Raw genomic sequence first — 21,488 nt, 5'->3', positions numbered from 1 at the left:
AGAAGTGGTGGATTCACTGCACCTGGAAATGTTCAAAAAACCTGTCGATGTGCTACTTAGGGATATGGTTTAGTGTGGACCTGGCAGTGCCAGATTAATGGTTGGACTCAATGATCTTAGAGGTCTTTTCCAACCTTAATGATTCTGTGGTTATCTCTAGCCCTAATGAAGGAGTACTTGGGCATTTACACACTGTGTGCCAAGCACCCAGGCATTCTGTGCAGAAGCACCATTAAAAGAGTAAACTTTGAGTTAAACAGCACAGGTTGAACAACAAATTGTTTCATCACTGACCCTAAAGGCTTGGCCTATAGTGCCCCTTAGCAGTTTGGGAAGCCTTTAGGGTCAGAAGAAAGTGCAAAGGCTCAGGCTTGAGTTTCCTTTTGCATCACACAGATTTAGACATGTTTGACAGCACCTACTGAGACTGTCCCTCTATCACTCCATACCTCACCATGATGGGAATCAGTTTGTCTCAAACATAATAAAGTAAACAATTGCTCTATAAGCTTTTATAACTTAGAGAGGAATTTACAGACAGATTCAGGGAATCTGAAAATTTCTTCATGGCATTCAGACTTTTGGTAAAGTCAAAGTAAGACAAGAGTTCAAATAGCCTTCAAGGCTGCAAACTCTTTTCCCCTAGAGAGACAAGAACAATCTCCTCTGGATTCTACAGGAGTAGTAAGTAAAAATTACCTCATACAATGGCATGCAGATGCTATCAATCCACTCAAGCTGCAGCCTGGGTAGTTCATGCTTCCTGTTCCGATCAAAAATGGCCTGAATTGAGAAGGAAACAAAACTGTCATGCTTTAATTACACTGGAGTATCTTACAGACACACCATCCAGCACTTTGCAGCTATGGTCAAATTCTTACAACCAGAACACTTTGTAAACCATAATTAATCTTTGCAGCTGTCTTTCTACTGCTTTGCCTGGTATGAAAAAGAAACTGTTTATTTTCAATTCAGTTTTGAAACTTCTTGTGTTTTGTGTTTATAATTCTGTAGTGTAAAATAAATGCTCCACTGTTGGAGTTGAGGTGGTAAGTAACCTCCTGTAGGAATGTAAAGCTGATATCTTTGAGTAGAATTTTCTCACATAGGGTTTTGCAGCTCAGCAAAACAGTGATGGATCTGGCCTGGCTCTCTTTCTGCCAGTTAAATTCTTTAGAATATTTTCTGTTACCCTTCTCCTGTTGCCTCCAGATAATGGTTGCTCAACATTTTGAGTTATTCAACCTGGATAAGGCTTTGTCTTCTAATTGTTCAGTGAAAATCTTTATGAAACTTTACTAGTTCTTGTTTGACATTTTATTCCACTCAATTCTATTTTATCCCTTCAATCACAGTAGTATATTTACATGTATACTTATAGAAATGCATTTCAAATAACACAGATATACAGCTGCAACATAAAGTAAATCTGACAATTTTGTTTTCCATAGGTAGCTGTGAGTTTTTAGTTAAATTCTGTGTATTAAACCCAACACCTGGTGCTTAGAAAATTCACTGAAAGGATAACCTTTGGAATAGATACAGAAAATGTATAAAAGGGCTCAAGGACTGTGAAAGGACAAAAGTGACTGTGTTGACTGGAGAGCTATTTTATATGTGGTTATAAATGCATACCCTTATTGGACAGAGCTTTTATTTATTCTAAGGTTTCTCTTTATGTACAAAATACAGTTCATTTTTCTGAATGAGCCCAATGATATTTTCTTACTCTATTCAAATTAGTAACTATTTCAGAAATGACAAAAAACTTACTGAAGGGGTGAGTTTGAGTTCAGATCTTTCTCTGTCTCCTTGTTCAAAGAACTCACTGGTGACCAGCTCAGCTGCCTAAAATAATAATAATGATAAAAGATTAGAGTTCTTGTTACACAATTTTTAGGATAATGAGTTTTTGCTCAGACCATGACTTCAGCCTGTGCTTAACTGAAAAGGAATGAATAACCTCACTTACAGGACTGACATCAGGCATGTGTTCATTCGTTTTTTGGACTGGGCATACAGGGGGTATAAACAGCCATAGTGAGGCACAGGGACTTATCCCTTTTTGATAGGGAATTGACCTGGGGAATTACATTGCACTGCCAAGGTAGCACTCAATGCAGTTATAAGCAACTTACTCAAAAACTGAGGCCAAAACAGAAAATGGTAGCTTCTTGTTGGCATCCACTATTACATTTGTAAAAATACTTTGCAATACATGCATGAGCTCTCTGGTTATTTACAGGCTGTTGCCCTATAATAACAACTTTACTTATCAATGAAACTTAATTAACCAATACCCTCTGTTGTTTTAATCTAATATGAATTCATAAAGGGCTTCTCCCCCCACTAGGCTTTATTTTTTTCCCCGTGACTGTCATCAATATAGGATCTGAATATCTAAGTATGAGCTTAAATTGTGATGATAATCTTGATTTAAAATCAAGAAGTGGTAGGTTGGAAGTTAGAATGCATCTTTCTGACTTTTGTGAATGAATATGTTCTATTCACTGCAGAGGTTTGTGCTTCTCAGAAGAAGACAAGACTTAAATTTAGTTATGGAAACCAGAGGAATTTTAGGAAGTCAAACAGTAAGCAGTTCTGATATAGTACTGTACTCCTGTCTTGTGTGAGGCTTTGAACATAAGCCCATGTGACATTTTGAGATGCAAAAAACTGGAAGCCAATCTATTGAAGAGGCATTCACATACTAAAGCTCCTGTCATGCCAGTGTATTGTTTTTAAGCTAGGAAATTATTTCATAATGCCAAGGCACAAAAGGGTAAACTAAGCAGAGGACCTGTACTTCATAAAATCTCAAAATTTCTTGCTTTAGTAACTGCATAATAGATAGTGTTCACAAATGGTAAGTTTGTTGCAGTTGAAACAGAGAGTACCAAAATAATTTGGAAGTAGGTGATGTTATAAAGTACTTTTAATTCTTAATAAAATTCTGGATCAATATTCCAGATACAGGAATAATTTAAGAATTTATCAGCAATTAAGTGTTTGCTAAGTGTATTTTATAAAAATAATCAAGGCATACTATCATCCCTGTCCCTCAGTGCTATTCTGACCCTGTTCTCCTTATGTCCCTTTTTCTCTTTCTTTATCTGTTTCAATCTTCTCTTCCTGAATTTTTCCATCTTACATATGGCCTTTATTCCTTTTTTTTTAAATATGTTTGGTTTTTTTCTTGTGGCACAGTTAAGGTTCAGCTATTTCCTGTTGTGCCTCTGTGGACTTACTAGCACTTCTGTTCAATCAGGTAATGTTTCAAGAAATCCCAGATGGGATTTTTCAACATAAAATAAACCTGTATAGCTAAGCTGCAGGGGATTTTTCACCTGTCGACCTCAAGAGTGATACGTATAAAAAAACCCAGTTTGCCAGAGACTCCAGCACTAATTCAGCAGCATAGCACAAAGATTCACAACTAGGAAAGCAGACCCTACCTGACATTTGGCTGTCAGTGAAAATGCAGAAGCTAACTGTGTTAAGGAGGAAAAATGAGGAGGGATTGCACACACTGCAGCAGTGGCCAGGTGGCACTGAAAAATCTTGTTACTCAATTTCCTACTGCAGGATAGCAGCTTTTCTGATTTGCATGTGAGGTGACTATGTTCTGGCCAAGTAGAGCAACAGCCTTAGAAGAACTGTTGTCACAGTCTGCTGATAAAGCAAAAAAGACTCACCTGGCAAAACTGAAAGCTGAGGTGAATCTGTCCCCGATAAATGTTTTTTTTATTCAGTTGATGTGCATGTAACTTCTGTAGATCCTTTTCAGCTTCTAATACTTCCTTGTCCAAGGAATCTGGCTGTTCCTGCATCACCAATTATCTGGCCTAGTTTTCTCTTTTTCACCCAATCTTTGTAACTATTACTTGCTGTTACACCAAACTTCCTCCAGGTGTGTACCCAAACCCAGCTGCACTGGTATATTTTCAGTTTCCTTCTTGATGATGTCAATTCCTCCAAAACCTGACACAGTCTGTCTTCTACTGGCTTCTACTCACTGAAGGAGAGAGAATGACTAGCATGGATACTGGAAATGTTAAGGATGGATTCTGGGTAGAGAAAGATATCCAGAAGAAGAAAAATCATAGGGCAAAGGACAAGAGTTTTGGAACAGGTTGCTTTCTCATATTGTACCTGTTTGCCAGTGCTGGATCCATTTCCATGTATATTTCTAAAGAGCCTACTCAGCAGAAGAACCCTGAATTTTTATTTGTTGGTTTCTAGGTACAGGATGTTAAAGAAAGCCCTATACTACATTTGGAGTTTTGCAACATTCTTAAGAAAATGAATTTCTTTTAATTCTTTTATAATATATATTATTATTTTATAATTTATTTTATCATATATACTGAATATTTTATGGTAATGAAAATTTGCAGATAATCTGCAATTTACCAAATTTTGGTATTTTTGATTCAGGGAAGACTCTGCCACTGCCAAGGAAAACTTTGGGTTGAAATAAGTAAACGCAGCTATATGTGGCTAAAGGCCTCTTTTGTTTAATCCAGCCCTTTTTGAATATGGATTTAAAATGTTAGTAAGAGGAGAGGTTGTAAAGCCAGATGTACGCACCAGCATGTGTACAGGGACGATTATGCAATAAACCATTTTTTGCAGAAACCCCCTGCTATTTTTTATAGCATTAATACCGCTGTAAATTGATTCCAGTTTTGGTCCCTTGTAAGCCAGGGCCCTGGGAATATTGTCCTGCCAGTCCCGCCTCCTCCCAGCCCTGCTATTAATCATGACTTGCCTGTCTTGAAATCTCCCACGGTTTGGTCACAGCTCCAAGGTCACAGGCTGTCATTAGCATTGATCTGAAAAACAGAAATGAACAATACAAGCTGAATCAACCTTTGTTGAATTTCTAAACAACTCTGCTCTGGATGCATAAATAAATAATACGTATATAAAATGTCAGCCCTGGCACCTTCTTTTCCTCCAGAAAAGAATGACATGCTTGAAATCTTAGCCATCAGCGTGGCTTTTATATTACAATTGTGCCTCAGAAACCTAATGTGTTGCAGGTCATAAGATGATGAATTTTGGTATTGTGCCTTGCACATGAGAAAAGAAATGATATTGCAAGGGAGTAACTGCTAATTTTGCAATACTTCTAACACTACTTACATTAATGCCTATAATATATTAGAAAGCATGTGCTTCACATGATATAAGTAAGGGTATTATTACATAATAACACCTGCAACTGGATTAATTTATATGCCTATTTGTAAGTGACTGCTGTAGCAAGAGAGCCTATAATCACAGGAGGCATCCCAGACACTGTTTAAGCAGTTTCTACTGCTCATCTACAATAAAAATTGAAGATTTACTGTGAGCTATATGGTTCCACTGTAGTTTAATATCTAGCTACAACCATGTTTTATATGCATTAGGAGAAGGAAACCGTTCAGCTGTAGAAAGCGTTTATGTACAGTACATGATGCAGATAAAAGTCTAAGAAAGTTTAAATGAAGAACAAGGGCACTGAAAATGAAGCATCAAATATATTGCCTGAATCTAAAATTAGGAATGGGTGAAATGGTATGGAAAATAGAAAATGGCCAATATTTTGTCAAAAGACCAAGAGATAACAGAATTTTAATGAAATCTCAGATAAAATGAGACATAACCAGGCATGCATATGCAAATACACACATTTTATTGTCTACAAAATGTGATCTACTCAAACCACCCACAATGTCCAAGGTTTTCAATAGGATGCAATGCTCAGGGCCTTCCTGAGGGCTGGAAGAGTACTCTGTATATGAAAATTCCCAGGTACAGACTGGAAGAGCAGAGAAGTGCATGGCCAGCAAAAAAAGACAAATGAGAGGAAGGGGGATGAGGGAAACAGACAGGAAAGATCTTTGTGTAGAGAGGCAGAATATTGATACTTTCTGGAAAAAGAGCAGAAGGGCTGAACAGGAACTGGTGAGGCTGGGAGAAAGGGAAGAAAACAGGACTAAATGTGTAGGAGAAATGGAGAAGGTGAAGTCACGTTGATTAATCCCAGCTGTTTGCTAATGTTTAAAAATCATACCATGTATTTCATGTCATGAATTGTATTTTTAAAACAAGATACTTTCTCTTGTTATTCTAAGTCTCCAGTCCACAATACATGAAATCCCTTTAACAAATACGGCTACACTTCAAAATAACCAGAAAGCAAGAAAAAACGGTGCTTACCGAAATATTTCTCGGTGGTTTTTTATATTCCAATCATAACCACCTTTACTGACAAGCTCAAAAAACTCGGTCCTCCTCCTGCAAAAAAGCAGATTGTCAGAGAAGGAAATAAGACACTTCCAGGGCAGCGCTGCAGCAGAAACACAGTTCTCTGTGTGATATGGAATCACTGCACCTCATGTATTATTGTTAAGGCTGTTACACTGACAGTCCATTTAAGTGAAACATACTAATTTCCGAACATGTTCTATAAATGTCTGTTATCAATGTCAGAGTTGCCTAGTAAAAGCAATATTGGATTTATGGTCTCCACAAATAAGGAAATGAATGGCTCTGAAATGTTCAGTCTTCCACAGAAGCATGAAATGTTCACCTACAGCAGTGGCCAGACAGACAATAGAAACACCCCAGAAATACACACACATTTCTGTTTTCTTGTCCTTGCAAAATGGTTTTTTACTTCTGTATCCTGGAGGGTTTTTCAGAGCTGTGCATTTCCTGTTATTTCCAGCACACAGAAAGAAACAGAGATACAAAGGAGCTGCTGCTGTCTTGAGTTCATAGTTCTTAGAGACTAGAAATTAGGTGTCCCTGCTTAGTCCCATGGTTTGTCTTCTCATGTCTTCTTCATGTCCTCAAACAGGGACAAAACATGAGATGGACAGAACATGTTAATGCTTGACTGTTGCCTTTAAGAATCAAAATTCTGACTCATCATAGTCTGTAATCTTTTATCGCTCTGAGACTCCAAGCAGCTCTTACTGCTTGCAATGTGACTACAGTATATAATAGATCCTGCCCAGGATATAACAGAAGCTGAGGTACAAAAACTTGGAGCAACTTGCCCCCAGTGACACTACATATGAGCATCAAAGCTGGAAAGCAAATAAATGCCTATGTCCTGAGTGACAGTGCAGTGCCCCATCTCATATGAGACTGTGCTCTTTGTCAAGAGGAAATGTAGTTAGGTTCCTCAACAGGAGAGAGTTTGCAGTCTTGTATTTTCTACGTTTACTTCAACTAGACTGAAATTTTGGACAGTGATTATTGACAGTGCAGCCTGATGGCAGCCAGTACATATTTGCATACAAGGAGATGCACACTTCCAGAAACACTATATTCCAGAACATTATGTGGGGCATGTTGCATTATTCTGGTCCTTGACTGTCATGGATATATATATGACCAGTCACTCCTACTATAGGGCCTTTCTATAATGGATTTCATTCAGCAGCTAGAAGAGGGCTATAAATGACTGCATGATGATATCTAATCCCTTATACTTTGGGAAATAAAAGATTTCATTTTGAAGTATTGGATATTCTGAGCAATTCATATGTTCCTGAACAAAAACCAGGCAAGAATGTTTAAAGCTGAAAGCACAAGAAACCTAAAATATTCAGATTTAAAATGTAGAGATCATAAACAGTAACCGAAAATGTGAGTCTCAAAGCCTTATGTTAGGCTAAAACCTTTAAGGATTCTCTTTGAAATCCATTTAAATGGATACAGAAGTAGTAGTCCAGCTCCACAGAGAAGTTTCAGTGTAGGAAGAACTGAACCAGAGGAAAGCAGCCATGTATGATGAAACAATTTAGCATTTCCTACTGGTTTTCTTGGTATCCAAAACGATGAGGTTTTCTATTAATAAGCAAATATAATATGGCAGAATTTCAGAAACAAACGGAATTATAACAATTTTCCAGGGTCTTTGAGTAACACTGACTCTGGCTGTATTTTGCCTTGAAGGGAGGTTGTTTCCCTATCTATAAAAAATTCATTTGCTCTACAACCCAGTGGCTCAAGACATCATTTGGATGAATTTCCATAAACTTAATTCTGGCTCCATGCTTTTGCTTGTTGTATTATCTACAAGTGTTGTTATCTAGAATTATAAACTAAAATCAAATATATTTCCCATCTGATCTTTCAGTGAGAGTCATCTTTTTGTTTGTTTGTATAAAACTAATGCCTTGAGAAGGTCACAAAGTCTTGCTCTGCAACAGTTTTGTTGCTATTTTAATACCTGGAGCTTGTGATCATTCGATTCAGTCATTTTAAGAATACCCTTATGAGAATCCCCCTCTCTACAAAAATATTGAAGATGTAGCAAACTGAAAGACCAAATTAGGTACTTGTGTAGAAACACCTGTTCACATAGGGTGGCTTTAAGAAATGTAAAGCACCGATGTTTCTAGAGAGTGATTTTCAGGCACTTTTGGAAATAAACTAGCATAGCTACCACCTCATTAATGAATTGTAGTAACACAAGAGGAAAAAATAACTTATCTGCAGACTTTTGAGTAAAGAGGCCTCATTTGCTAGAAGTCTTCTGATTCGTGCAGCACAAAAAATCAATTATGCAAGTAAGAAAAATTAATATTGAAATTCAGTTATGTCCCTTTTGGACATTATTTCTCTGTACTAAAACTAGAAAAACAACATGACCACATAGTTTTTCAGCTTAAGGTAGGCAGGGAAGAGAGCTCCATCACATCTGGGTCTGACCAGGGTCTATCCCAAGGCATTGCCACGAGCCCTCTCTGGCTCCTCCAGGATCTCAGCCAGGGGAGCACATGGAGCTGTGCCAGGGCAGCTGTCCTCTCAGTCCCTGTCACTCATCTTCTCCTTGAGAGCACAAAACATTTTTGCAGCATTTATTTATGATGAGACAAGAGGACCTATGGTCCTTGCATCTCACAGAATGGAAGAGACCTTCAAGGTCATTAAGTCCAACCATCAATCCAGCACCATCGTAATCACCCCTAAACCATATTCCCCCTAAGCACCGTATCAAGACAACTCTTTAATACTTCTAGAGGTGGTGACTCCACCATCTCTCTGGACAACTCATTTCAATGTCTAACCACTCTTTCAGTGAATTTTTTTCTCTAATACCTAAGCTAAACCTCCCCTGGTATGACTCTAATCCTTTCACTTGAAAATGATAGGATGAAATGAAAGACAGACAGGATAGGATGCTAGCGGACACCAAACAAAAATTCCCAAGGATGACTTATTGTCAAGACTGGGAAGGCAGTGCACTGAAACTGCACATCTGTCAGCACTTCTGCCCCTAAGTCAGCCACAGGCCAATGCCAGATGTCAGAAGTGCGGTGTGATGGTGACACCATTACTCCTCTGACTACATGCATCCTCCCACACATCCTCAGTGGGATGAGCTTGGTAATAAGTAACAATACTTGCAAAACAGGAGCAACTTGAAATCTACTTTGAGATTTGATTTGCAAACAAGGAAAAGGAAGAAAACTGGATGAGAGAGATCCTAGTGTACTTCCCCCCAGTTAAGCTTTTTAAGACCTATTCTCATCACGTGATGTGAATTGCCATAATTTGTCTTCAAAGCAGCAAAGCGTCTGCTTTGTTACCTCTGTAACTGGCTCTGTAACTAAATACAATATTTCTTAGCATAAATGTTTAGAAATGCTGAAATGGTGGAATTCTCAAATGTCATTGATTTTCTATGTGCCTGAAGAAATGATCAGAGAAGGGACAGAAAAATTATGGAACTGAGCTGTAACTGGTTCCTGGGATTGCTTTGAAGTATAAACCTAGGATTTCACTTGATTTTGGTTGATACAGACATGTTACACATTAAAACAAAACTTACTTGAACATTTGAGATATTTCTATTAGTCAAAAAGATACTAAGTATTAGACTAAACCTCTTCAACCATAGCTAAACACTAATTTCTCATATTATATATCCTTATTGGTATTTAATAGATCATTAGAGTAAGTTCTCTGAATTTTCATTCATCAAATACCATAAATGTCAATACTTACTCAAAATACAGAGTGAGGTCTGTTGCCAATATTGATTGCTTTAGAAGCTGCATAAGGTCACTGTAGTCCTTAGAGGACAAGTTAGCAAAGATATTATGACCCTATAATGAAAGAGATAAAAGAGGTAAAGGGATAACAATCAATATAGGTTTTTAAAAGTTTTCTAACTTGTTAGTCTACTGTTTCCCTGTAACAGAAGCCTTTTCTGATTCATGGCAAAACTATGACAAAATAATAATGCTAATACTGCTGAGATTACATTGAGGCAGAGGAGTTGATGATTGTTATCAATCACCTGCTATGTTTTTCTAAACTCTGCTGAAATTACAGCCTGTTGAGTAAAGATTTACTCTCTGCTCTGACCCTGCACAGACTCAGTTTATGGGGAAAAACTATGGATACATTTCAATCTCTCATCATATTAAATGTTTTGGGGAGCTGCATATTGGAGCTTTTGAGTAGAGATACTAATGGATTTATCTGTGCTGCTGCTTGCATGCACACAGACTGCTGTTAGAGCAGTCAAGGACACTAAATCAGTTTTTCATTCAAAGCAGCCCATTTGCTCACTCTCCCCATTACTGTCTTGTGCTACAGTGTATACAGCCATTGCCTATATGGACTAAAGAACCACAACTTTATATGCAATTTAAACACCCTTTGTGGGCCCAATAGGCTGCTTTTTAAGGGATTGTGGATTAAGAATTTGAAAGATGCTCTGTGGCCAAAATGAAAGGAAATTAATTATTTGATGTTGCTATTTGAAAGGGGGAAGGTTTTTTTGTAACTGGATTTCTGAAAACAAGAGGGACAGAGATCCTATAATTCCTCTGTGAAATTCTTGAGAAAATAAGATGAAAGAAACAAAATTAATGAAAAACTCTAAATGTAAGCTTAAGAAATTATCTTGGTGACAATAGTCACATATATTAGCATACATAAATGTATTACAGGTCTTTTTTTTCCCTAATCACCTGCATAAATATTGAAGTTCTTTCTAACCAGAGTCTTATTTTGGTGATATTTAGTCCTGTAGTGCCCACATTCAGTATGCACTGCCATCTACTGCTTAGGAACTTTAAAATGCCGTTAAAACTAAGAATTTTCCAGCAACAGGGCTACTATTATCATGATGGTATGAGGACATATATGAGATAAAGTCTGGGGAGGTGCAGTTCCGAGACAAATCTCCCTGGCAGTGTACACAGAGGTAAAGCCATCACCCTGTACCCATTTGTCTGTGATCATGAGACATTCCAGATCTCTTCAGAAGTTACTGCAGATCAGACTGTGGTATCCAATTGTGCTGCATGAACAGCAGTTTTGGTTTTATTTTATTTATTTATGCATTTATTACTAATGCATTTTGTAGCAACCAATTTCTGTAAATTAAGAAAATGCATCTGTTGTTTTGAAAGGACTCCATGTCCATTCTTCCACATTTCTGTTATTAAATACATGGTGTAGTATATGCTGTATAGTGTTACATGCAAGATACTCTAGGCAAGAGCTGTCTTCACAGGTATCTGCAAAGCAATTAATGTACTTTGGACAGCATGATATTACTGATTTTAATTTTTAAAAATAGTGTATTAAATGATGAAAAAATCATAAAAATACTGATTACAGAAAGGCTGCCAAAGAAATTAAATTGGTGCAGTAAAGGACAGCTCTGATACTCTGAATATGACACCTGTGGGGAAAGGTAAGCACCTGTTTCAGCCACCTCTAAACCACTGAGCAGGATATATGTAAGAAGAGTGAGAAAAGCTGACAATATGAGGAGGATGTATTCTCCTTGCCCCTTGCTGATTGAGACAGATATAATCTCTGGGCTCTGTGATCAGCATTTGTAGTTGTTTAATTTTGTGCTAGTTGTGACCTTTGTGGTAACCAATAAATAATTCCTCAAGGAGAGGGCATTAAAAAGGTACTGTACATGGTATTTCCTTTCTTAACCGAAACTGCCCAACAGCTAACAGTGAGATTAATAGTAATGCTTTTGTACCTCACTTTGGAGAATCATGACAGCATGATTGAAATGGTGGTGCTCCAAGGTAGCAGAGGTGCCGTAGAGCTGAGCTAAGGCTGATCCACTCCTGAAACAGAACATGGGAAGTCAACAAATCCTGCTCGTCTGCTTACGAAGCAGGTTTCAGAGACAATTTAGTGACAAAAGCACGTAGCCACACTCTCCACCTCCACTTCAGCAACCTCACTTAAGACAGCTGATGAGATCAAAATACTAATTTAAATCCAGATACAAAGCACTTATGTTCCATACTTTGCTAAATATTGCCAGCTAACTAAAGATTTTTCTGGAACTACAAGAAATTTTAATGCAGCTTTCAAAGTGCCTCAGCAACAGCACAGACACAGAACTGTGCAGTAAAGACACAAGGTAACGTCCTCAAGCTGGGATTGGCTGTTTCCTTGTTTTATTTTTAATTCATAATAGACATAAACATAAGGGCTTACAATGGCCAACTACAAACTCTTAAATTAAAACCCCAAAACACAACAACAAAAAGCCCAACTGCAAATACTAAGGTAAACAAAAAACCACAAGTGAGAGCAGTGAATATAAAAGTAAAGCTTAGCATATATCTAGAATATATTTTCGCATCACATTTATTGTCTAAACCAAAATCAGATTCAAAATGCACAGTGCAGGTTGGTTTTCTACATTTAAAGGACAAAAATATATGGAATAATATTATAAAATTGCAAATCGCTGGGAAGCGCAGAGAATGGGACTGGATTGTCAGAATGGTCACTGTTCACCAACTACCAAAGTAGTTCAGGCAAAGTACTTCACTTCTGGGACCCAGCCTAAAGTGACACGATGGGCTTTCTTTGCAAAGAAATGAGAATAAGAGATTATGCTAGAGACAGAAGGAGTCTCCTAGGAGCATATACCATAAAACTGCACCATACTGATGCTTAATTATCAGATGCATCTATAAGAGAGAAAAGGATGACCAGGAAACATCATCCCTAGAGAATGTGATACTGACATATATAACAGAGCTATTTGAGACAACTTTGATATTGCCTCCATCATATACCTCTTGAACTTTCATCATACAGAACAGCAGTATTGGACACTGAAGATAAAATAGGAAAATGTGATGCTTGAATTTATGTCAGGTTAGAGGAATCAATCATAGTTAGCATTATGAAAACTACAGCTTCTGTTTTCAGGGATGTTTTATACATGTGTGGTAATGTTTGTCTTTCATTAAATGTCTTCAGCAGTTTCTTTATGGAGTCATAAAATGGTAGCCTCCTCTCCGTACTCTGTTGTCAAACAAGTATGAGTGATTGCAGTCTAATGCTGAACCCTGTACCTTTAAGTCAGCTGGCCCTCTGCACAAAAGATACTCTTGTGTAACGCTACAGCAGAGAAGTGGTTAATTTAATCAGAACCTAAAATGGCCAGGATGTAAATCTTAGGTCTCGTTTTTGTAAATTGGGAACATAAACATCAATCAGCTGAGCTTCCTTCCCATTTGTCTCGTCTATTTTGATTCTCTTCAAGACTCAGCTGCAAAAAGGCATCTAGCAGTGCTTGGTAACCTTTGCACCACAAGCTCTGTCTTTTGAGCACTGCAATTGATTTTCCCTGCTATGGTGATTGAAGATCCAGACAGTGTCATTGTTTCATTGAGATTGTATGGCAACACCAATACCTCAGGAAATGGCAGCTCAGTGAACATCAGAAACATCAGTTTGAATGATGGTCACTGGGGCAAAATGCCCCCAGAAATGCAGCAGCCCCTGCATATACACATTGCAGCAGAGTACTTCTGCAAAAGTAGGACAAAATAGCCTAATACAGCATCACTCTGCCTTTTGAATACCTCTGGACAACCATTTGACCACTCCCCTGTCACACTGGAGGATTAGCAGTAAGGCAGAACAAAAAAAGCTACAAATGCACACTGGGATCTGCAGGACAGGAATGCCTTGGGGCCTTGTATTCTGACTGCAGAGGCATTGGGGAGTGAAGAAAACAACATGGGATTTGAAGGAATCTATGTGCCTGACAGCTTTATTTCACAGCTTGGCCAAGATGTTGCTGGGGACATTTTCTGTTGTCCCTCCTATTCTCAGGGAGGGCAGATCTTGGAATGAATTTGACCTTAGTCTAAGGAGTTCCCTTACCTACACAGTAAGAAGTACCATTCTTAAGCCTTCTACAAACCTACTGCTGCTTCACTGTGCCTGATGGCAGCAGCCTGGTTTCTGTGAAAGCATTATTTCAGTTTCACTTATTTTCTTTTCTTCACAATAGCAGAACAAGGTTTTGCTTAATGCCGTGCATCCCAATCAGCAAGAACAACCCAGACAGACAATTTAGGTGCTTCCTGGGTTGAAAACCAGAATCAATAACAGCTGAGCCTGAAAAGAACATCAAATTTTGGCACCACATTTCAATATGTGGTGTCAGTTCAACAGCCAGATACAAAGGACAAGCCAGCAATTACTTAAAGGAACAGAGAATGATAAAGATGGATAGTCCCTCACTGCACACAGGAATAAGAGTACTTGGCCTTGGCCTAGAAGGCTTGAAATTAATGCTTCATTCTTTATCCTGGTCACCTTTTGCTCTCCCATGGAAGAAAACCAAATTAAAATAGTAAGAATTAGAAAGCTTACTTGGCTTGGAAGGCATTGTTGGTTCCCCTGTGGTCAAGGTCGTGACACAAGCATCCCACAATCAAAGCTAAAATTTCAATTTCAGTTAGAATCTCCTGAAATCCTGCTGTCTGAGAGCAGAAAAAAAAAATAGCAGCTGTAACTATCAGTAGCAAAAGGGATAAGTAATGTTAGTCCATCCAGCAACAGTCAACTTTGTTTTGATACCATGAACGTTTCAGTAAGGAGAAGATAAATGCTTTATTGTCATATTCTATTCCCTGCTGTATGTCAGATGGTTAGCAGAATAGATAATGTCCTTGGAGTGATCTGTTATTATCTCTTTGTTGCATTTCCAGCATGCCATTTCTCTGCTAGCCAGGAGGCACTAAAGGCAAAAAGCTGAAAACAAATACCAGTAATTGCAAACTGAGACAAGAACTGGATTTTTTTTAATCAGAGAAATTAGAAAACCCAAAACTAAACTGATAAATTTTGTAATTATTATTTAGAGAAGTACTTAGAAAGATTTCTTCAATCCTGAGATGACTATCTTAGTCAATCCCTACTGTCAGAGATAGCTGACATGTTAAGTTGGAAGACTTTTAAAAGAACCCAGATAAAATATACTCTGTAGAACTGTTATGAACTATTAGTTTTTTTTTTTTTCAATCTGGCACTTTGAAATCAAGTGGCACAATTTAAAGAAGAAATGTTTCAAATTTCTGCTGTAGATACCCACTTGAATTTGGGAGAGGCATTTGAAAACAGATGCAATGAAATTCCCTACAAGCAGCTCAGACATGACTATGTGAATGGGGGAGTTAATCCTAGAAATATTTTTTTATCACTATGCTTCTCCTCTTGGATACTTGTCATAGCAGTCTTCCTGCCTGAATGGGCTCATGGCAGAGAAAAAACACTTATGCTATTGCTAACCTCAAGCATCCTGAACAGATCCTGTCTGGAGGAGGTGCTAGAGCCTCTGTAGGGCACCACTGGTGCTGTGCCTCTGACCCATGGCAGAAACAAGCCGGTTTTTCAGAAGCAGAAGGGTATAATACCTGCAAAAATGACTGGCTGAGCTGGAAAATCGTAACACTTGTTTTTTCACAGTGTCAGTCTCCAGTGACATGCCTCAATTAGCCACATGATCTATCTAGCATGAAATGAAATTATATACAAGAAATACAAAATACATTTGTATTGGAGGACCAAACCAAGGCTGAACACCAACACCACATAAGAATTCCCAAATATAATTAATTTTCAAAGGGACATAATTTCACACACTGGCAAGAAGAGAGTTTAAGTGATACAGAGGGACTTGTTGCCCTTCCTTGGTAGGAACTTATACTCAGAAATAGCAATTGCTGCAATATTCTGTGAAAGCTCTGCTATTCACCCCAAAGACCCAAATTCTACTTACAGAAATGCACATTCAAATCTAAGTGTCAGAAATGCACATTCAAATCTAAGTGTCTTCTGTTTAGACAGTCTGAAATGTGGCCACAGTTAATACTTAGGCAATACAGCGAGCCAAGCTCTCCCAGGTGCTCAGGAATGCACTTCAGTGGGAACTGAGGAAGTGCAAGACTTGCTACAAAAGCTTTATAATTCTTTAAAGTTTACACAGCAGAATAGATGACTGAGCATGAAGAAAAACAGGATTAATTAATTTTGTGTAGAATCCACCAGTGTACAGAACAACTTGGATATTAGGAAAGAGGTTTACCTGATTTCTAGTGGCATTGCTTTTGTTTTAGTTTTGGTAACATCTACCCAAGTAGAAAAAAATCCTCTAAAAATAGTGTTTTATCTTTTTAAACATAGCTCTTGTATAACAAATAATAAAAAAATCTATTTATAAAAAGGGATTAAAAATAGTTTGTAACTGACAACACACCATGTGTCAAGTTTCAGTCTAGAGAAAATATTCACGGCTAAGTTAAAATAACTTAAAAGGCAAGTTTTATAATATGAAATTGATGTTGTAATAAATATTCTTTAGTGTAATCCAAGGTTTGATTAAATTCGAGGATTCAACCTGTATTGAAAATGCAGGGAAACCAATTAAGGAATTTATTAACAGTAGCAATATCTCAAAAATAAATGCCACATTTTATTTAATGAAAAGTCTTGTCACTGAATATATGAAAGAAATATAGCATATGTCACATAGTAAAAAACATTTCATTTAAAACAATACTACAGTAAGGGGATATCTTCTTTGAATATAATGCAAGAAAACAGAGGATTACATTTCCCCATTTCTGAATTTACAAGAAAAAAAAAAAATACATGGCTATAGACGATGGTGCAGTAAATTTTATTTTCACCAGAAAAGGAATGACCCATAACTCATGAGTGGCAGAGTCTCCAGTGAGTTATGGAGGTCATTCTTTCATGTGAGGAAATGAATTGCATTCATTATACCTTGCCCCACATCTATATGTTTTGTTATTAGCACACCAGATGGGATTTTAATTTGGTATTGCTTACTTGTTCATTTTTGCCCTTTGAAATAAGTATCAATGTGAACTGTGTTGGCAAAGGCACTGATAATGAAGCCTGGGCTTGATCCTGCACTTTACTCTCAGGTACTCCCTTAACTTGCAGGAGCAGCCTTGCTGCAGTGCTTGTCTTCAGAATTCTTGGGCATCTGAAATACAGAAGTATGGCTTGCGGAACTGGGCTTATGATTGTTCAGGAGAGAGAAAACACATACTTAGATATACAGGGATATGCTTTAGATATGCAAAAAGCTGAGTTTACCAGGGGTGAAGAGACAGTTTACTCTTTGTTGAATTTCTGTTGTTTGGCTTGTTCAACACAACTGAATTTTCCTTGTGCATTCAGTGGGAGTATGGTGGGGCCCTTAGAGGCTACTGCATTACAGGTTAGACATCACTATGCTATGGTAAATCCTACCTGAAAATGCCCTAAAATAGAATTACTGGTTTATATTTGTGGGGCAGTCTACATTGCTGACTATCATGGAGAAATCAGAAAAAAGGTGCAATAACTGCACAAAGCAGTGCCTTCTTGACCGGCAGAGAAGGGCTCTGATAAGCCCTTCAAAGGGTTTGTCAAAGAATTTTCCCCTTTTTACCAGTGAAAATGAAGGCACGCGCTAACTTGGATTGTATCCCCAAGACAAATGCAGTAGGAGTAAGCCTTGTATTATTACTAATGCCAAGTCTCTCTTTTGTGTCTTTTTTGCACAAAAAGAATCTTCCTGTATCTGGAAGGGAGAGCAGACCAAACAGATCTCACACCTGCACTTATTCTGTTCTCAGCCAGAGCCAGAGCAAGGCGGGGTGGGATGCGTGGAGACTCCAGTGCTGTGGCCACTCGCATCCACCCCTGCACATAGAATCGCTTATTCTGTTTATTACCAGGAGTGTGGGCAAGGAAATGAACTAGGCTTAAAAATGCCGGATCACATCTCACAGCCAGTTGCATCCCTGTGCTGACAGCTAAAAGGATTCAGAAATGACGCTGTGAGAGCCACGGTCAGAGCATCTGTCGGTGGAGGCCGGGCTCCCTCTCTGCTGGCCCCAGTGCGGGCACCGCTGGCCGGGATGGAGGTGCCTGGTCCCGCCGGCAGAGCAGCGTGCCGCAAACCTGGCCTCGGAGCTCCACCTAGGGGTGTCAGCGCTGGGGCTGGGGGCTCCCCGCCCCGCAGCCTCTGGCAGAAATTACTGTAATTCACACCCAGCGGCGCTGCCCGCCTTTGCCTATAGTCATCAGAGTAAAATGCTTTTCCTTTTTCTAAAACTGGAAAAAAAAAAAAGCATGTCAAGTTTATAAAACCATAAAAACTACCAACACCCAGGCATTGCCACCGAATTTCCTTAGAGAGCATCAGCAAATGCCTGCTGAAACAATGTTCATTCTGTGCAGCTGAGCAGCCTCATGCCCAGAGGAAGAGGTTCTCTCGTTAGATGTCTTCCTTTCCTTTGTCTCATGGTGCACGGTACAGTTTCACAAGGCCTCCATCAACACTCCCAGAAACACACCCACCCTGCGGGGACTGACCAAGCACTAGAACGACATCTTCACCTCCTACGGGAAGTCAGAGTCTTTTTTTTTTCTTGCCCAACACGCAAAGTTCTGGCATCCAGGACCCCTGAGTTTTTTGTTGGTACATTTACAAGAATGAACTAGCCAAACATGGGTTATTTCATGCAGTGAGGTTGCTGTGGGGCAGGGAGAGAGACCAGTATGCTTGCTCTACTATGTTAGCAGTGGTACTTTCAGCAGAATTTACTTGTATGCTGAAAGGAGCTAAAGGGACTGCTAGAAATACATACTAATAAAACCCCTAAGTGTTAACAATGTCCAGTGGAGACTCAAGATTCACTTAGATCACTATGCTGGAAGATAATTTTCAAATGTTTTGAGGCAGTACCTTCTAAAATTATTTAGATGAAGCTGGATAAGGAGATAATAAATATCAACATAGTAAATACTTTGGGATTCTAATCCTTGGTTTTGTACTTCCCAATTAGGAGTTTAAAATAAATGTCAAACCAAAGAGTTCCAAAAGAAAAACATTTTGTAAGATCAAGATCTGTAATAACAAGAGCACTACAAGACTGCCATCTGTTTTCAGTCACATTAATGTGCCTATGATATCACTGTCACTAAAACACTGTAAGGTTTTGCCAAATATGTGCTGCCTTAAGTTGAATAAATTCTGTCTGCTTTGCTATTGGAAATGAGTAGCATAATAACCAGAAAAGAAATTGAATGCTGGAAAATATTTGGACAGGTTAGGCAGTGTGGCAGTAAAAGCTCTTAGGGGGCTGTGTAGCTGGGTACTCACAGTTAACATGGCAAACATCAGCTGGCAGACGTTGAAAGCGTGCCTCCAGTTGTGATACAAGACCATTCGATAGTTCTTCCGCACCGTCAAAAGCCACCTACACAGCGTCTGAAATGCAAAGTACAATTTGTAGCAGGGCTACTAAATGTGTACAAATGGACAGAGCAGTGCCAAGACAAAAGCAGCAGATATTTGCAGCGCAGATGGTTACCTCGTAGTCAATTTTAAATTTCTGAACCATTCCAAGTTCCATGAACATCCGCAGGGCTGCAGTAATCATGGCATCCACATCGAGCGAGAAGTCATCAAAATGGATATCGTCAATGCCAAGCTCTGACACCAGAGGGATGTTTGCTGCCTGAAAATGCCAAAGGGAAATTTCTGATTCAAAACTTCCATTCTTTTTCCTTTTTTTCACTCTTACAAGAAACAAACCATACATCAGTTCTGACCTGCCGATACATCCCCTGCTTGATTCAAATGCTGAGCAATAAAAGTCTTCATCTGAGAAACACAAACACGTCAAGCTAACAGAGTGTGGAAACAGTGGGAAGGAGAGGAACCTGGTATGAGCATGAAATATGTTCACCATCTCAACTGGAGCCCTGATACAGCATTTAGACTGAAAGCTGACCACTTTACAGCCACTGCAGTAACACAATATATATTCCGATGCAAATTACAGTGCTATAATGCAAGAAACATCTGGATAGCCAGAAGCTGGGAGTTTTAATTGCTACCATTTAGAAATGCAAAGTAAATATACTGCTCTGCAGAATTTCTTCATCCAAATGCCTTCACAATCATAAGCATACAAGTGCCCTTTGCTTTACACTCTTCACTACACACACATAGAACCAGAAGAAGAGGAATACAAGAAATGTCTAGCAGAAGTACTCTCCAAAGTAAAAGAAAAGAATTTTCAACATGCTGATTTTATAGTAAACAACAGCAAAAGCCTTACATTTTGCCTTGTCTGTATAACGGGGATTTCTGTTTGTAAGAGAAGAATGAGCTGCTCTTGCACACACAAACACAGGAATGTGTGTGGGCCTCGCTGATGTATTTAGTTGAGCACAGAGATATGCTGTGGCTTCCTCAGTGGCAGCACCTGCATGAGCCAGGCAGAGGTGCTGACAAGCCTCCCAGGCTTCTTTCACCTTCCTTACGCCCCTTCAGACTTGCTGCTGTTCCCTCTAGAGAGGGCAGGTGCAGGGGTGCATTCACTGAAGGAGCATCTGTCCTGTCTCCCGCAGTGAGAGGGTGATGGGTCAGGTAGAAGCCTTTCCAAGGGGCTGGATCCAGCCCACAGGCTATGAGCTGGGCAATGCTGAATTAGTTAAAATCCACAGCTGGTGTGGAACATCCAGCTACACACTTGCATAAAATACCAATTAGTTCATGCAACTGTAATGTAAGTTCACCTTGACTGTTACAGGTTCTATGGTTCTACTTTATGGTTGCCTTTTTGAAAATTGTGTTTTGAAACACTGCACTCTAACTACAAATTACTGACATGTAAAAATTTTCTTTTGGCTGAAGACAAAGTGTCACCTCAATAATTACTTTATGCAGATATTAAGCTGCTTTAGCTATACCCCATAGGAGAAGATGGTGTAAACCTGTCATAAAATAGTATTAACCTTGTGGTTTTAACTTACTTGCTAGGTAGAAGAAAAGTCTTTTTGCTTCAGCACCCAGTAAAGCACACCAGTACCTCAGAAAGTCATGGCACTGTGCCAGGGAGTTAAACTGATACAGGAAATACAGCAAACCCATCAAGTCAAGTGTCATCCCAGGACACAGCTTAAGAATCTCTGGAGCATGAGATGCAAGCTCTGTTAACTGCACACTCAGTTGTCTGCTAACATACTTATCCAGGCTGAATCAATTCAGCATCTTTTTTTGAGTAATCACTGAAATATTTTGAATACTTCTAGATGATCCCAACAGGAGTTACATCTTAACACCTTTAAGATCTGAAAAACCATGTCTATAC

The 21,488-nt window shown here is 38.8% G+C and overlaps 1 protein-coding gene across 1 annotated transcript in view; it reads right to left on the bottom strand.

The window, feature by feature from the left end:
- The window catches only part of PDE11A (phosphodiesterase 11A), a 106,973-nt gene that overhangs the window by 13,375 nt on the left and 72,110 nt on the right, over window positions 1-21,488 (bottom strand). The window contains exons 11-19 of the mRNA XM_053982324.1: window positions 19,701-19,847; window positions 19,490-19,597; window positions 14,680-14,789; window positions 12,026-12,116; window positions 10,018-10,118; window positions 6,211-6,288; window positions 4,768-4,835; window positions 1,774-1,844; window positions 700-783 (exon numbers count right to left, since the gene is read on the bottom strand). Coding sequence (XP_053838299.1) covers window positions 700-783; window positions 1,774-1,844; window positions 4,768-4,835; window positions 6,211-6,288; window positions 10,018-10,118; window positions 12,026-12,116; window positions 14,680-14,789; window positions 19,490-19,597; window positions 19,701-19,847 — 858 coding nt within the window. The remainder of the gene's footprint in view (window positions 1-699; window positions 784-1,773; window positions 1,845-4,767; window positions 4,836-6,210; window positions 6,289-10,017; window positions 10,119-12,025; window positions 12,117-14,679; window positions 14,790-19,489; window positions 19,598-19,700; window positions 19,848-21,488) is intronic.

The sequence above is a fragment of the Vidua macroura genome, chromosome 7, assembly GCF_024509145.1.
Source record: "Vidua macroura isolate BioBank_ID:100142 chromosome 7, ASM2450914v1, whole genome shotgun sequence".
Taxonomy (NCBI): Eukaryota; Metazoa; Chordata; class Aves; order Passeriformes; family Viduidae; genus Vidua; species Vidua macroura.
Note: the sequence above shows the minus strand (reverse complement) of the source record. Positions and strands in the feature narration are given on the sequence as shown.